This window comes from Mustela lutreola, chromosome 9 (genome assembly GCF_030435805.1).
Source record: "Mustela lutreola isolate mMusLut2 chromosome 9, mMusLut2.pri, whole genome shotgun sequence".
NCBI classification, from domain to species: domain Eukaryota; kingdom Metazoa; phylum Chordata; class Mammalia; order Carnivora; family Mustelidae; genus Mustela; species Mustela lutreola.
This window is the reverse complement of record NC_081298.1, coordinates 34,831,901-34,850,467: the sequence shown is the minus strand read 5'-3', so window position 1 is coordinate 34,850,467 and position 18,567 is coordinate 34,831,901. Positions and strand designations below refer to the sequence as shown.

At 39.1% G+C, this 18,567-nt stretch overlaps 1 protein-coding gene across 7 annotated transcripts in view; it reads right to left on the bottom strand.

Annotated features, from left to right (window-relative positions):
- The window catches only part of PLCB4 (phospholipase C beta 4), a 411,299-nt gene that overhangs the window by 31,497 nt on the left and 361,235 nt on the right, over window positions 1–18,567 (bottom strand). For all 7 annotated transcript variants that reach the window (XM_059134009.1, XM_059134005.1, XM_059134003.1 and 4 more), the window contains 4 exons: window positions 17,527–17,691; window positions 15,068–15,272; window positions 1,211–1,299; window positions 428–578 (listed from right to left, as the gene is read on the bottom strand). In XM_059134009.1, the coding sequence (XP_058989992.1) occupies window positions 428–578; window positions 1,211–1,299; window positions 15,068–15,272; window positions 17,527–17,691 (610 nt within the window). The remainder of the gene's footprint in view (window positions 1–427; window positions 579–1,210; window positions 1,300–15,067; window positions 15,273–17,526; window positions 17,692–18,567) is intronic.

Genomic DNA, 18,567 nt, shown 5'->3' with positions numbered 1-18,567 from the left:
AAGGGGATCTAGTAAATGAGACAAAGGTTGACCTCCTGTTAAACACTCAGGGAAATTAAATAGTTTGTCCAATCTACAAGAAAACATGCTGCTCTTGAGTTTTTTTTTTTTCTTAAGATTTTATTTGTTTATTTGACAGACAGAGATCACAAGTAGACAGAGAGGCAGGCAGAGAGAGAAGGGGAAGCAGGCTCCCCGCTGAGCAGAAAGCCTGAGGCGGGACTGGATCCCAAGACCCTGAGATCATGACCTGAGCCAAAGGCAGCGGCTTAACCCACTGAGCCACCCAGGCGCCCATCTGCTCTTGAGTTTTACAGGGCAATGAAAACTGGCAAAATTAGCAATTCTAAATACCCTCCTAGAAGGCTATTCAAAAAGAGTCTAATATTGCCAGAACAGACAAGGAGCCCTAACCCCTCCCCTTTACCTTTCTTCGCTTCCACGCCAGACCCCAGGGCCGCTGTGGTGGTTGGTCTGAGCTCAGAGCTGCTCTGTGGGGTCACGTTTGCTTTGGCAGTGTTGGCTTTTCCTTTCTTGTCATTCTTAGAAGTATCACTGGGCACATCTGCTATGTCACTCTGGAGCAGAAATGTTTGTGTTAACCTACACGAATGCCACCTAGCTTTCAACTGTCTTGCCCTTTCTCTCTTTTACCGAATCCAGTTTGAATCACTCAACATCTCCCCTACAACTCTCTTAATGGAACATTGCCTGGCAGGAGAAAGATTCCCTGGTTTTCTCAGGCTTGAAGCAAAGGATGAAGCCAAGGAAAAAAGATGCCACTCTTTTACAAGCAGGGTATGGTAAAGGGAGCTTTAAAAAACAAAGGCACAAACAAGGCTAGTGTGCACAACAATGGGGGAGGTTGGATGCAGGACTGGTAAGCAACAGAGACACATACATGTCAACTTCACCAATTTACTGACTTGGGCTAGCTGGTATTCTAGTGTATCACAAAAGCATCCTATATCTGAAACATTACTAAAAGCTTTATGGATTTCCATTTCATTTAGTAAATGTTTTCCATTTTATTTATTATATATGCTACACTTTTACAGACCCTTGAAAATATTTTGTTGAATTGATAAATATAATTTCAAAAACACTCTTCAAGTTTGGTCTATGAATTTATCACTTTGTCTTGCTCTTATAATCACTGACCACTGAACTTCCCCAACTTGGCTGTCCTTAGCCAACCATTGCTACTTACAGTTTCAATGCCCATAGCTCTCATTTGGTCTGCTCTCTTTTCCGTAATGGAAAGAAATTTCTTTGGATCTGATAAAGCATCTACGATATCTGGAAAAAAAAAAAAAAGTCAAGGGGCTGCTGATTCTCTGTTTTACTGTACACACACAGGAAAATTCAGCTAATGAACAATTCATAATCCTAGACCTCTGTTAAGTGTTCTGTTAAGTACCCTCACCTAGGACATAAGACAGAATTAGGAAAGTACAGTAGTCATAGAAAACAAGAAAATAAGGGCAAGGACAAAAGTCAGATGACTTTCTCCTATTTTCTCTTCGGTTTTCACCCAAATAAAGATGACAGTGTGGCAGGGTAGGCTAAGTGAATTGCCTTGAGTTCTTGACTATTTACTTATAAGCAAGTTGATTCATGTCTCCAGCTCAGTTTCTTCATCTGAAAATTAGGGCTGATACCTCCCACTCTGAAGGGATTTGATGAATATTCAATGAGATGATAACTGTAAAAAGTGCTTGGAACATAGTAGACACCACTGGTATCTAAGTCTTATTTTTAGGTAAGAAGGCTAATACATATTTAAAGCCAGTTTTGGTTCCATTGCAGTTAAAATGAAGTATTCTCCTGCATTGTCTCAGCTACACCTTAAAAATGGTAAAATTTCATGTTTTACATAATGTCATTGAGGAGTTCCAAGTATTTTTCAGTAGAATCTCATGTAATTTTGCATTATTTACCAATACTACAGAGGTAATATTATGCTCATTATCTTAAAACAGTACATAATTTACAATTTTCAAAAACTCTATATACATCAATTTCTTCCAGTAAAATCACCCCCCCAATTATAGACTTAAGATAATTTTTCTCCATTGAATATATATATTTTTCCTTTTATAATAGAAAATAATACATGTACATGATAAACATTCAAACATATAAAATGTAAAAATCTCCTCTCCTGCCAATCCTACCCTTTGTATATACTGTTAACCATTTCTTGCATCCTTATTGAAAAAAAGAACAAAACAAACAAACCAAACTCCAAATGGGCTCACAGTTTCCTGTACCTATTTTTTATTTTAAACTTCACATTTCTTGGAGACACTTCTTTATCTGTAATGTAGGTCTACTGTATTACTTTTAAGGACTGCTTCAATATTCCATTTTCAGAATGACTACCATTTCTTTAACAGTGTTCCCTATTGGCAGACTTGTTAGATTACTTCCAGTTCTTTGTTATTATAAAGAGGTATTGCAGGGAAGATCCTCGAATGTCAAACCTCAGAGGAGACATTTGCAGTATCCATAGCATAAATGCCTAGAGGTTAGAATGATATGTAAGGATATTTGTCCTTTTGGTCATAGCATTGCCAAGCTGCCCTCCAAAGAAGTTGCATCAATTTATTTTCTCCTACCAGGGCTATATGAGAAGGTCTGACTCTAGTTATCACTCAGGTCCCTAAGAACTTTTTGTCTCCTAATGGGGGATGTGACCAAATCAGCTCTTAAATCTTGCTTAAGAAAAATGACAGATAATCATTTTTTGGAAGTTAAAGTTCTAAGGCTACATTTACCTACTTTAAGCCAAATTATGAACATTTTCATGCATACACAGAAGTAAAGTTAAAATAACCCCCCATATACTGTTGAAGCCCTAACTGTTATAAACAGCCGACTACATCTCCTTTATCTAGTCATCCTTCCCTTTTTTCCTTTCTCTCTTCTCTCTGCTGACACATTTTGAGGCCAATTCCAGACATTCTAACATTTCATTCCTAATTACTTCTCTATGCAACTCTAAAAAAAAGCGCATTTTCTTTCTTTCTTTCTGAAAAAGCAGCACTATATTCAACAAAGCTGGCAGTGATTCCTAACCATGAATATAATAAATGGCCCATCTTTTTATTTCCCTTATTGACAGTTTGTTTGAATCAAGCTATAAAGCCCAAACAAGGTCCCTGATAACTAAGTCTCTTGAACTGACTTTAATCTAGATTAGTCCCTGCTACTATTTATTTTTCATAATGCATACATTTGTTGAGGACACAGATCAGGTATCCCATAAAATGTCCCACATTCTGAGTATCAATGCTTCCTTGTTGTGTTATGAGGCTCAACTTTCCCTTTTTGTAGGAAGACTCCAAAGGAGATACCATGACATTCAGTATGGGTCCCATATAAACAGATAAAGCTTGACTACCCCACTAGCCCTGGTGCTAAACTCACTGAGTTGGCTCAGGACCTTTAATGCATCTGTGTCTGACTCCCAGATGCCTCCTCCTTGCCCTTGTCCACACTGTTACAGGCCAAGGTGAAACTCAGACTGTGTGCACTGAACCCCCTGCCCGTGGTGGGGAGGCCCTACCTGTACACACCCACACTGGATACACTTTGCCTTGGCTTCCCACTGGAATATCTCAGTGCAATTAGGTTGAAGGCCTGGAGGATATATATGGTATTTTTCAGTGGTTACTGGTAGTCCTTTCAGTAAGAATAGCATATAACACTTAATCACTTCCAGCTGATTATAAAACCAAGAAAGCAAGACCTTAACGTGTGAAATGACCCATAATCATTCCAAATTAACCAAACTACTTCCCTTTTTGTATACTCTTGTGTCATTGTTTTCCACGTGAATACATATTTTATATGGTTTATTTAAAATTATATAATCTCCTTTTATCATTATTAGGTTATACCTATATAGTTCTAAAGCTGAACTTTTATTGAATGAATAATGTTTCATAGAGTTTATGTACCAAATTATTCTCTACTTCTAGATATTTAGATGGACATTCAATTTTTTTTAATGAAATATGACTTTGCAAGAAATATGTTAATATAGAAAGAGGTCATTTCTTTTTATCAGAGAATTTGTAGTTTAGATAAATAAGATACTTATATGCTTGATGAGTATCACTAACAAAATTTGTTCCTAATAAGCTTTAAAATATTTAAGAATAATTAATGGAAGGAATGAGTACAAGGCAACTATAGCCGAATTAAGAGGGTATAGGAAGTTGAATACTGCCCTCAAAATCATGACTACTGGGGGACCTTGAGACATCAGCTTATTTACAAATAGGGTCTTTGCATATATAATTAAAGACTAAGATTGCACTGGGTTAGGGTAGGCTCCAAATGTAATGATTGGTGCCACTGTAAGATGAGGAGAGGTCATACAGAGACAAAGAGAAAAAGGCTAGGAGATGACAGAGAATAGAATAACATAGCTATATGCTAGGAACACTGAGGACTGCCAGGAACCACTAGGAGTTAGGAAGAGGAAAGGAAGGATTTCTCCAAGAGTTTGAAATCTAGGATTTCAAACTTCTAGGCTCCAGTACTGTCACAGAATACATTTCTGTTGTCTCAAGTCTTCCAGTTTGTGGCAAATCTGATTACCTATGGTAACTGAGAAAAAAGTTGCTATTGTTTTAGTTTTTGTTGTTTTTAAAGGAGACAGAAGTTTTTGAATACACTGCAAGGTAGCAGCAGACAGCAAAGGAGGGACTGTCTGCCACAAGGGGGTAGGGAGGAGTCGAAGTTGTAGGGCAGAGTGTAAAGGTTATGGGAACATATGAATTTTGCCTTTTTTGATAACTGTGCCTGGTTGTGAGTAGTCCATTGGTTAGTTAGGGCCTATGGTTATTTTGAAGTAGGTTGCTTAATGAGCCTGTTTGCATGCTCGAGGTTCCATTGTTCAAGCCTGTTGCCTAACAGCCTAAAAGGGTCTCTATATTCCCACCTGACAGATCGACAATGACAAATCTTTGGCTTTTGGGTGGAGGTATCATCTTCAGTAGCTTCTTCCTGATGAAAGAGCTGTGGAGAGTTGTCCCTATGCATTGGCCATCATTGCTCCGTTGGGAATTTATACATAGGAATTACAAATGGTAGAGGCAACTGAGTCCAAGGTAGGCAAGATATAAGCATTTCCCTATGTAGAAGGGATCATCTGTCAGCTTGAAATTATGGCAGCGAAGGAGTTTTCTATTCTTGGGTATATCTTTCAAGCAAAGTAGGCTTTTTCATTGTTAACAAGAGCATCCCTCAGCCCCTGGAGACCTCTCGAGGACCCGTCATGGTTTGATCAAATAATATATCGGACCCTAGAGTATTCTTCTTGTTCCCTGCAGCAATGTCTTGGTCCCAGCCTTGAGGGCTGATTCTGCACAATTCTGACTGAGAACATAAGTGCTGTATTTTATAAGAGTCACGAAACAATACGTAATTAGGTCATATATTGTTTTGTATTACATGGACAAACTGGCTAAGATGTCCTTGTCAGCCATCTGCTGAAGGATTATGTAGATAGAGCCTAAATTATACATCAGAAAAAGATGCCACAGATTTATGCATTAGTTGGATACATATCATTACTTAAATCCGTCTTCAATTACCAGTATTAACAATTCTAGAAGCTATTGGAGAATTATGTTCCCAGATCCTGAAATATTGCCTTGTTACTCAGAGTTTAAATGAGATACTTTTTTCACAGTTATGTGGGCTTTTGATATTTTTCTAGTATACGATATAACTCAATATAATAGTGTCTTTGATCAAATGATAACAGAAACACACAAAGTCTAAATAAGGCTTGTTCAAACTGAATCACATGGGACAAAAATGAGATGCTGAAATGCCTTGAACAAGGCTTAGGTTAACTGGCCACTTAAAACAAACACTTGATTCCTGGCAATTTTGAATAATAAATCAGGTACTTCTAGGACACAGGAATTTGCCCTGGGGTGGCAGGTGCTCATTCTGTAGCCAGAGCAACAGATCAGTGCAGAGGGTAGCAACTGGGATAGTTCCACCAAAATAAATCTGGCATGATCTTGGCCAAAGATTTGCATTTTTAAGTAAACCTGTTATCTTTCTTTGGTGCCAATACGACATTTCAAAAGTATCCTCCCCATGATTAGAGGAACATTGTGGCTGGGTAGATCCCACATAGCTCTGCATTCCACGGGACACCCCTCTGTGGCAAGAGTGAGTTTAGACGCTGGTCAACATTGACTCGTGTGCTAGGTGTGTCTAAGGAGAGGCCACACTGACCTACTAACAGGGCAGAGACGTGTGCACACACTTTGATTCTATAGAACGCACAGGGTGAGCTGAAACCTCCTGGATGCACAGGCTTTGGAACCTTCTTTTAAAAAAGGAACCAGTCTGCCTTTTCTCATTTGCTTCTTTCTTCTGGACTAACAGAAGTTTGACTTATTTGTACTTGAAAAAAAAATACCATCTATTTCTAGGTTTAGTGCCATTTCCAAAAGTCTGGTTGCTCCTGGTGAAGACTTTCCATGTATATTCGTTTTTTCCTCCTCCTTCCCTCCTACCCACCTTCCTCATTTCCATATAGAGTTGAAAGCATCAATTTAAGCATCCCCCCAAACTGAATAGAAGATAGCAATTCCTCAGCACAGACTTCCAGATACTTGCTGGTTTTCAAGGGAGCTCTGTCTTTGGTTTGTCTGCTTGTTTAGCAGTTGCTTTCCAAGGCACTTAACTTGGGTGTCTTGGTGGTGAGCACCAACTGTAGCACCTAGACAGTGTGGTTCCATGTGCTTGCTCTTGGTTCAGGTTCCCTCGTATTCTCCATTCTACTGCTACTATCTTAGCAAGAGGTAAAGGCAGCAGAAGAGTTTATGTTTCCTTAATGGCTACAAAATGATGTTAATGAAGATAACAAATCCTGTAACTATGATTTTAGATGAGGTCTTTTAAGCTTCTACCAAATGACTAAGCATTTCTCAAACTGCATTTCTAGAATGTGAAAAGATACATTAGGGGTGGTTGGTGCAAGGATCCTGTGGTCAAATAAGACTGGGAATTGCTTATGTGTTCTTGGGTTCCACAGTAGAACCCAAGGAATGCAATCAGGAGCCTGATTAAACTCACCTAGCTGGGCAATTCCTGAGGGAATGTCGTTATAATTCATCCTGCCCCATTCTGGGCACTTTTCTTTAGTGTTCTTTTTTTTTTTCCTTCTTTCTTTAGTGTTCTTACCAACATATTCTGTAGTTCAGAGGAAGCCATCAAAATGGTTACTACTGCACTGCAAATCAATTTTTCAACAAATATTTGATGGAATAAAGAAAGCATCTTGTCATCCATCAAGGAGAGGACAAAATAAATGGAAGGACTTTAAATTCTATCAGGAAATCCTGAGATCATAGCCCTGAAATGGCATCTTAATTAACAATGTTCCTCCTCTGGGGCTATGTCATGTAAGGGACATTCCACTCTCTTTGCAGAGGGTTTGGAAAGCAACCCTGGGAAGATGCCGGGCAGAGAGAACAAGAAACACCCACCCTCCAGCCTCCCTGGTGTATCTTGAATCCCAAGTCAGGCAGAAAGCAGAGCTGGCAAAAAGGGCCGCTTCCTCTTTGCTTGCATAAAACAGCCTAGGTGCAGAAGAGAAAACAAAATGTCCAGCTACAGAAGGGAGATGAGCACTGCGCAGGGAAGGAGTGCCGAGCAGCTCATGCAACCCATCTTGGAGCAACATTTCCATGTAATGCCCATGTGCCCTGTATTCAGGTAGCAGAGCATCAACTCTCTTATTCTCCTTACCACTCAGTGATCATGAAACCTATGCAAGTGATCAATCAAGCCCATCAAAAGTAACAGTGGGTGGCACAAAAGACTAATGCTCATTTAATTCCCACCAGCAGCAATGGCTCACAGTGATAGAGCTGGGCAATGGGTAGGCGCAGATGTCCTCCACATTTGCACCTACAGATAAAGCAGCAAAGAAAACCCCAGTGCTCCGAGGCTCAGTGGATTTGACAAAGGAAAAGTCACCTTAGCACCCAACCCAGCATTTTCCTTTCATAGAGGAGTGTGTGGGGGGGTAAACAAGAGGGCTCTTTTACTTGATGTTTAGCAGAAAAATAATACTGGAGAAGTCAAAGTCTTTTTGATTCATTCCTAGTCATCCCTCTCTAAATGTCACCATTTGTTTTTTTTCACGTGGAAACTTGAGTTTTTGATAGTTGAGAGTCGTGATCTTTCTTCTTCCGCCCAGAGATATTTTACCACCACATGGCTTAGGAACGGAACCATCTGTGGAGACGGCTCAGAAGGGCTAGCAGTCATCTTTGTTCTCTGTTTTCTTGTGTGTGTTGAGAGTTTTTATTCTATAGCAACAACTTAAATTCCCTGTCTTAAATTCCCTGTCTCTGTCTCCTTACAGGGCAAGGAAAGAAACAAGGAACTGACAGGAGAGGAGAAGGGTCGGGGTAGAAAATACTGGATCTAGACCCATGTTGGGAGGGAAGTGGGGCAACCCAGAGTTCAAGGCTTCTGAAGATTACCATATGCAAGAAGGTAAAACTAGTTAGGGGCAATTGAAAAATCTATGAAATTATCTCCATCAGGAGGGATTCCTCATTCTCTGATGATCTCACAGCACAGAACCCCAATAAATAAGGGAGCCAAAGGTCCTGCCGATGCTCAAACCCTCCCTAAGGAACTGTCTTAACTTGGAAGAGCCTTTTAGGAACATTTTTCTTGTTTCTATAAAAATGATGCCACCCACCTGATGTCACCAAGATTTAAAATTCATTTAAAAATCATGTAGAACACTGAGTTGCTGGTGCTTAAAGAAAATCGTGGTAAAATTACTAATGCATTAGAATTCTGAAACTTTGTAGTCAGCACGGAATTAGATGATTTTTCTTACGATGATGAATTGTTCATGACAAGAGTTTACTGCAGCAAAGGAAATGGCAAAGTTGGGGAGAAGAAAATAGAACCAATGGATTTTTCTTGAGCTTGTTACAAATAAATACAAATGAAAAAAAAAATTAATGGAAGGATTGCTGTGGTGAGGGGTTACTCCTAAGGTGTTGGGCTCCAACCAGTGTTGTCAACTGTGACAATGAAACAGCATCCCGGCAGGCCAGGAAAAGTAGACGTGGTTGAATCCACAACCATTACTTTCAGAGAAGTTTATCTAGACATTATGATGTATTGGACACCGCTTTGAAGTTATATGAGGTGAGGGGGGTTACTTAGAAGTAAAATAAAATTTGATTTGAATAATGACTTAAAAAAGATAAACAACCCAATTTAAAAAACAAAACAAAACAAAATAAACATACCGAAAAAACCAAAGACCAAAACTCAAAAAACCCGACCAAGGGTACTAGAGAGTATTTTTCAGGAAAAGGAAAGCAAATGACCAAGAAACAGATGAAATACAGTCAATCTGACTTATAATTGTAAATACACAAGTTAAAATGATGAGATATCACTTTTACTACCATTACTGGAAAAAAAAAAAAGAATTTTTTTTAGAATCCAGAACTGGCCATGGTGAATGAGAATAGAGTCTCATAGGCACTGGGTGGGAGTACTGATCCAGCCAAACGGATGGATAAAGAGAGAGTAGTAGATACACATATGGAATAGTACATAACCTTCAAAAATAATTTAAAAGTCTTATGTGCATTGGCAGGGATGTTCTCTAAGATATATTATGTGAAGAAAGCAAAGCACAGAACAGGGTATATTATATTATCTTTTGATGTTTAATTAAGAAAGAAATATATTGGGGCGCCTGGGTGGCTCAGTGGGTTAAAGCCTCTGCCTTCAGCTCAGGTCATGATCCCCGGGTCCTGGGATCGAGCCCTGCATCGGGCTTTCTGCTCAGCAGGGAGCCTGCTTCCTCCTCTCTCTCTCTGCCTGCCTCTATGCCTACTTGTAATCTCTGTCTGTCAAATAAATAAATAAAATCTTAAAAAAAAAAAAAAAAAAGAAAGAAATATACGGGGTGCCTGGGTGGCTCAGTTGTTGGGTGTCTGCCTTTGGCTCGAGTCATGATCCCAGGGTTTTGGGATTGAACCCCACATCGGGCTCCTTGCTCGGTGGGGAACCTGCTTCTCTCTCTTCCACTTCCTCTGCTTGTATTCCCTTTCTCACTGTGTCTCGATCAAATAAATAAATAAAATCTTAAAAAAAAAAAGAAATATGTATGTGATATATACACGGAGACTGCACACTTATGCATATACATATGTATAACATATGCACAGATAGGCTTCAGGTTTTATAACCTTTTGATGTTTTAAGACATTTCTGACTTTCTTTTATTTAAAAATGTTATTAATGAGGGCACCTGGGTGGCTCAGTGTGTTAAATGTCTGCCTTCAGTTCAGGTCATGATCCCAGGATCCTGGGATCAAGTCCCACATCAGGCTCCTTGTTCAGCAAGGAGCCTGCTTCTCCCTCTTATGTTCTCTTTCTCTGACAAATTAATAAAATATTTAAAAAATGTTACCAAGAACTATCTAGGTAGCAGCATAATAGGTTGCTTTATTTTTTTCTAAATTCAAAATATATATCTATTTTAAACTCTTTGTGCTGTTTTTATATTACACCGTTGTTATAGAAAAATAGGGCAAAATACAATTTTTAGAAATTTACAGAGGTTACATATGCTTACTTAAATGATCCAGAAATAATAAGTAGAGTCCTACCATATGGGATACTGTGTTCTCTGTGATGTTCCTGGAAGCTGTCCAATGCAGTGGGTCAGCTTCATTAACCCTCATTCATTAACCTCACCTCTATTCTCAAAGAGATAACTATTCTCAAACTTGGGTGTATATCCTACCAGAATTTTTTCTATCTACTTCATATGTGTGTGTGTGTGTGTGTGTGGGTGCGCGCACGCGCGTGCATGTGCGTGTACAAACAGATAGTTAAGGATCTTTGTAACTAACAATCGGATCATTTTGCAATTCACTTTTTCTCTTGGTAATGAATGTCATATTTGTGTTCTGAACACTGAGATCCAAGTCATTATTTTTAATAGCTACATGATCTTCTACAGAATGGCCTTCCATATTTTACCAGTCTCTACTGGTGGACTTAGGTTGTTTCTGATCTTTTTCATACAAATAATGCTGCATGAAATTATACCATGGATTTAAGATAATTGCTTGGTTTTAGCTATCAGATTAAAGAAATACCTAATTCCTAGGTTAAGCATTTGGTGAATTATAAAAGTTGAGATTTCGTTCGCTTGGTCAGGTGTAAGAGGTCTTACTTCTATAATTAGTCTAAACTTGTTAAGTAATTTTGGAGAAATGGACCCACTCAAAAGCTAAGAAAACATAACTTACCAAATTACTTAGTGTCCTGGAAATGTGACTATTTCCCTTAAGGTGCCAAAATTATTCAACAAGAAGAGTAACACTCTTCTTGGTAAATGATGCTTTTCATGATACATCGTCAAACATGGACCAGAACTTTTCAGTTTTAGTACCATATACCCTGTGTTTTAGCTTCCTCAGAATATGTAAATAGTCCAGCACTTCCCTGTCTGAAGAGAAATCAGTTTACCTCTCTGCTGTGATTCATCTTTCATGGTCTCAACATGGCCACTGAAGGACCCCTCAACCCCACTCTAATAACTTCTTAGTTCAATGCCCCCAACATCCTCTGGCGTACTGCCCTGTGGCACGGATATAATAAATTACACTCATTTATGTATATGTACATGTATGTGTGTACAGGGTTGGAAAATTCTTGAGGATAAGTGTAGATGATGTTTTCAACTTTATATCTCTTACACATAGAGTAGGTACTAAATAATAATGACTATATCTTTTCCTTTGAGAAAAATAGTTTAAATGAATTTACTCAGAAATTGTCTTTACTGATTAAACCAATAAATGTTAACAAAAGTTGTATCTCGTACATACACTGTTGATGGGTTATTTGGCAATCTGTATCTAAAGCTTTAAGTATACATACAACTCTTGGGACACCTGGGTGGCTCAGTCAGTAAAGCGTCTACCTTCAGCTCAGGTCCTAGTCCCAGAGTCCTGGGATCGAGTCCCACATCAGGCTCCTTGCTCAGCCAGGAGCCTGCTTTTCCGTCTCCCCTTCCCACTGCTTGTGCTCTCTTCCTGACAAATAAATAAAATCTTAAAATACACACACACACACACACACCCCCCACACGCAGCTCTTTCCACTTCAAAGAATTCATCTACAGGAAGTGATCACAAGTATTCCCAAGGCTTTACATTTAAGATTCTTAGGCACAATATTTTTTATAAGAAAAAAATGGAAATGACTTCAATGTTTATCAAAACTGAAGTACAGATAATACATAAAATGGAATCTCATGCATCTAAGAAAAATATTTCTATGACATGGAAAAATAGTGTCTATTAAGTGGAAAAAATTAACTCTCTGAAGTAATGAGTCTAAATGACTAGGTGCAGTAAGCACTATTTAATTAAAATAGAAGAAATGAAATTGAAAGTAAAGAGACCAATATGGCAACAGAGCTCTCTCCATGTGGTGGATTTATGGACGACCTTTTTATTCTTTGTGCTGGAAGAATCTCTTTCTGATACATAGACCATCTATTTTGCCTTTTCTAAATTAAAGATTTTATTTACTTATTTGACAGAACACGTGTGTGTGCACGTAAGCAGAGGGGGAGGAAGAGGAAGGAGTAAGAATCTTGAGCAAACTCCACGATGAGTGTGGAGCCCAACCTGGGGCTCCATCCCATGACCCTGAGATCATGACCTGAGCCTAAACCAAGATTTGGATGCTTAACTGACTGAGTCATATAGGTGCCCCTATTCTGACTTTTACAGAATAAAACCTACCAAACATATTTGTGGAATGAATAAATCCATATTATCTTTCTTTGGCCATATAAAAATCTGAGATCTATATCAACAATTTACTGTTTTTGTTTTGTTTTGTTTTGTTTTTGTTTTTGTTTTTATTCATTTCCTAGAAAATGCTGGTATGCAAGGCGGCCAAGTTTCATTTTGAACTTTCCCCTATGGAATCAACATAGAATATCAATGTTCTAGGGAACAGGGGCTCCATAGATGTCCTACTCTGCGGGCTCAGCACATAAATGTTCAGAACCGAATATGGGAGGTTAGTTACTCAGATGTAATAAGGTCAACACACTGTGTAAGTCAAGAGGTCATAGAGAAAATCAGAAAGTGAGGAAGAGATGATTCTCATATGCTTATGTTGTTCTCTTCAGGTAAGTCCCTCAAGTAAATGCTCATGGCGCCTGCCCTCAGTTTCGTCACATAAAGAGATGACTGACAATTCTGAATAAGCAGTCTTCAAATGTCATACTGAGGTTAAGACATGAACTGTGGAATCCCACCCATGATAACACAGTATAGAAATTTCAAAGGCTTCTGATACAAAGTAAGTGACTACAATGACACGGTAGGAAAAAAAATATGAGACTATTTTTAAGGAGATTAATCTGAATCCATATGTACACAAATGCAGACCCTGGGAAGAAGCTGCCCTATAAATACAGACATTTCTTCAGCACAGACCTACAGGCGCCCACATCCCTTCTCTGCAACTTTTGGACTTGATGGACAGTGCTTGACACAAAGTAGGAACGGGACAAACTATTTCTTTCCCTTTTTCTATTCCAACTGCCCATTTCTCTGGAATGAATTTGAGAGTTCCAGCTGAAAAGTAACCCATGCAGAGGGAAAGGGACTTGTAAGTTTTTGGCCATGTTTGTTTATACAACCATTTCGAAAATGTATAACGGATAGCACACTGTCCACTCTCAAGTATGGGGAAGATGGCATAATTCATCTGCTGATGCTCCTAAAAGCATACTGTAGGTTTTTCCTGTCTCTTTTCTTATCCACTTACCCAGCCCCACGGCATCCCACCCAGACTCCTTTTTGTGCTTTTATATCCGCTACAGTATGTTCTGGCTTCTAATATAGGCTTTCTTTTTAAATGAAAAGCAGAGGAGGAGGAGGAGGAGGAAGGAGTCTTTACTCCGGATTTGGTAACTGAAAAAATCCTTACGGTTCATGTCCCTTCTTGACTCTGCAATTGGGTTGGTAAAGCTGAGGATTAGAGAACATTGGCTCTTCAGAGATGCAAGCAGTATTAAAAAACAAACAAACAAACAAAAAAAACCACCACAATATAACCCCCAAATCCCCAAACAAAACCATGATGTGTTCCAGCATACTACAGAAATGATATTCGTATCGATAGCCGACATACGTGTGTGCACACATTTCTGAGCCTTCCTAGGTCACGTGCTGTAAGGGTTAGTCCTTCACGACAATGCTGTGAGGGAGGCAGTAGGAGCATCTTCACTTTACAGGCCAGGGAATGAGGGTTTGAGAGGTTGTCACTGTCTCAAGGTCACCCAGCCAGGAGTAGAGAGTTAGAATTTGCACCCTTGGTTAATTTGACATAATCATTGTTTCTTTAGGGCTCAAGAGACTGAGAATATAGAGGATCTTAGTCTTCTTTTAATGTTTTTGGCTTAATTGATGGTTATAAAAAGTTAGCATGTTAGAATATAAGCAAAATCTTATGATTTGGTCCGGGTTTTTATTTCTCCCATTGATTACCTTAGTGAAACCAAAGGTGGTCTCCTGTGGATGGATGACTCGGATATTTTTGGGCAACTGAACTCTCTGGTGGACTTGGAAGAAAATCCATGTTGATACATGAGTTCAATTTAAAATTTTTAGGGATACCAAATGATATCTATGGTTCCATGTTACTTACGTCCTTTCTCCCATTGGATGACGATGTAAGTAAATCCTTCACAGATATATTTGCAAAAATTGATAGACCATACAAAATTACAGTATTTTAAAATAAGAAAGAACCTTAACGATAATTCAGTCTTGTGCTCTCATTTCTTCCTAGGAAACCTGAAGCTCCTCTCGATCTTTGAATTCTTTGAGGCTATAGGAGTTGGCAGCACTGGTAGAAACATTTTTTTTTTTTTTTTAAGCGATTGGTGAATTATTTTATAATCCTCTAATTTAGGACTTCTGTACTCAAATGTTTAACTTACCTCCAAATCCATCAGGCACATATGTTTTAAGAACAATATTGCAGAAAATGGTTGGCAGTGATAATGGTTTATTTCCCTCGTTTCGAAGGGAAATGTGTCGATAGCCTGCTTGGAGGCCATCCAGAGGAAGGATCCTCTGGCCTATGAGCCTGTTGTTGTCGTCATACACTGCTATTCTCAAGACTGCCAGGTCAGGGAGGATTACCTGCAAACAAAGAATGGTACCTTTCAGAGGTATTTTGGGAAGCCGCCCCCAAGAGCCCTGACTCGAGGAATCTGAACCATACCCACACTGCCCTTAAATTTGCCTTTATAGTGAAAAGAAGCCCAAGATCGATTTGGATTCCTGAAGGATACGGTCCAAGCTGTGGTATCCAAGCCATTGAGAAAGCAATTGAACAGGCTTCCTGGAAATCATCTCTTTGAAAATTTTAGATGAAAGGGATGCGAACAATTACCAGTCCAACCCTTGTCATCTTTGCCCATCCCCATGCATAAAAATGGACAAACAAAAGGAGGCCCTGAGAGATCAAGTGACTTTCCTCAATCTCTGAGATCAGAACAGCTGGGCCTGGAATCGGGGCCCTTGCCTTTGAATCTTGTGGTCTGCCTCCTACCTGGGCTGCTTCTCTGCTTTTTAGCTTGGCCTGTTTTTGAGAATATGGAAAGTATCTTTGAAGAAATGTTCCACATATAAAGGACAGCGTACAGAGAAATTTGGATTTTCCCTTTTCCTTGCACTCCCAATATTTTGGGATATTAAATAGAGTGAGATAGGGCAGCTAGAAACATTAACTTATATCCAAGACATCTACTCTTGCTATCTTCAAAATAAATAAAAGGACATAAAATCTGAGCTCAGCCAGCAGAATCCTAATTCAGATATAAAATAGCAACAGGACACAAGAAAATCCAATGTTTTAAATCAGGAATGACTTTTCATTGGCTCAGAACAACGAAGACATCTTGGCTAGTTTGAGTACTGTATCTAAGGCTAGACAATGGATCGGTTGTCTAGTTCTGGCTAGAGATTATCATTTAATCCAATTTCAAGACGATGAAGAGGAGAAATCAAGTTCAAATTCAACCAACGTCATTTGTGCTATTGTTTCTCAAGTGGGTAAAAGGGGGCTTACCTTGTGAGATCAGTGCAAAGACCAAAAAATATTAAAAACAAGAGAGAACAAAAAGAGAAAGTACTTGGTCCTGACAAAAAGCAACTTAACTTCTGAAAAACAGTGAAGGGTGCAGAACTGGCATCTTGTTTCTGGGGCCAGTAATTCTATATGTAAAAACCAAGTCTGATGTCTCCTCACTCATCAGAAACCATGAATGTCTGAAGTCAACTTTCTGAATTTCTAGAAATGTGTCTAGGGATTATTCATGCTGCCAAAGAACACTGGTCATACCGACAACAGATCCAGCTATAAAAAGCTATTAAAAAAAAAAAAAAACTGGTGGAAGAAAAAAGGCCCATGACAAGTTATATCCAATTTCCACCACACCCTGTAGGAGAGAAGGTCACGGTGGGGGTTGCATGGAAATAACAGTGCTCACATAACAAGGGGAGCCTAAATATCATAATGGCTTGTTTCATTGAACTACTGATCTTCTGTAATCTGGTTTCTGAAAGCCAGTTAGCCAACTCTGAAACTGCTAATCCTCATTTCTGTTAAGCTAAGAAGCCAAAGATCTGTGTTGGAGGACATGCACATGGAACAGAAACACTGGAAGCCCTGGGCCTGAAGCAGCAGCAAGAAGCTACTCCGGTTGGGATAACAGAGCAAGTGAGAGAGAAAAACAGCTCTACTTGGAGATGGCACTACCAATGCATGGATTTTTCAACACATATTACACCGACAAGTGAGAAAAAAAGGGCAAACGAGATTACAAGATAAAAATGAAATCATTATAGAGTATGACTGTGATTGGTCTGGGGATCAAGGTACAATGGTAGGAAACCCCCCCAAAACCCAAAATAGCACATGAAGTACAGACTGTAGGGGTGGCAACAGGCATCACACTTTCTAGAGGCACAGGACAATACCAGCTGATCTATTTAAGGACATTTATTGGTCTTACTTTTGGGTTCACCATCCTACCTGTCCTCTTGGCTAAAGGAGCCAGTTGCAAGTTACCAGCCACTTCCAGGGCAGAAAAGAACTCTCCAGTGTGTATGATGCCCACCAGTGAGGACACATTCTAAGGACCACCCATCTGGAACTTGAGCATTGCCAGACAGAAGGTGGGCTCCTTGGAGGAGAAAGGAGAGCCACAAGGACAAGAACACACAAAAGTAACAATCATACAGCATCGACAGAACTTACCCACTGGAAGAAGAGAAGAAGACATTTGGGGTTGTATAACTGCCCCATGTCACGTAGTGTCTATGTAGCCTATGCACTAAAATGTGGCCCCTAAGTTAGCACAGCGAGTCTGACATGTTGAAAGTGCCCTACCTTCCGGAACACAAATGATTCTTCATTGTAAACTGGATTGAGTCCGTTGTTCATCACCATGCGAGTTCGGAATTCCTTACGTATGGTGTCGGTGGGCAACCCATACATATCCACTTCTACGTATGTACCAATTTTCTTATCTGATAAAAACTGACCTGATATGACCTGCAGCAACACAGAAACAGGGTGAGAGAGAAGTCAAGTCTGTGTAATTATCAAGAGCAATGAATAATCCAGAAGTAAGAAATCATCTGTTCATCTTTAGAAATTTTAGTTACCTATGGAAGTAATGTATTCATTCCTTACTAAAACATTATTGAGCAACTACTTTATGCAAAACAATAAACAAACAAAAAAATCCCTGCTCAAGACAGAGGTTCTGATGTTGAGAACTGTCTATAAAGAGAAGACAGAAATGAGAAATGATGAACCCTATAATACAAAGAAATAATGTCCACAAGCAGCTTAATTCCACCTAAATATCCACAAAGTAATGGGTTCAAATATGACCTAGGATCCTATCAGAGCTCTGAAATTCTGCCCTATTACACTTTATTAAATTCTTTTATAAGTCTTAGAAAGAGATGCAATAAAGAAAAAAGCAATGCTAAAATGCCTGTTGCCTGTTATCCTTTACTGATATCAACAATAGTCGGAGGTATATATTTGCAAAGTCCAGACTTATTAAAAAGCCATGGACAGACTATTTTTCATTTACTTTCCAAAGTACTATATAGCCATGTAGCAGGGTTTCTTTCTGTATTATTGAATAGATCATAACTTCCAAAGTTTTTCGAGGTAAAATCTGACATACAATAAACCATACATTTTAAAGTGCACAGAAGGTCCATTTTGACATATGTGCACATGTATGAAACTGTCACAGTTTTCACTTTTCCAGAATGTCATGTAGCTGCAACCATACAGTACGAAGTCTTTTCATTTGCTTCATTCCCTTAGGAATAAGCACGGAAGTTTCCTGTATGTGTTTCCATGACTTGCTAGCTCCTCTCTTGCCAGCACTGAATGGTGTGGATGTGC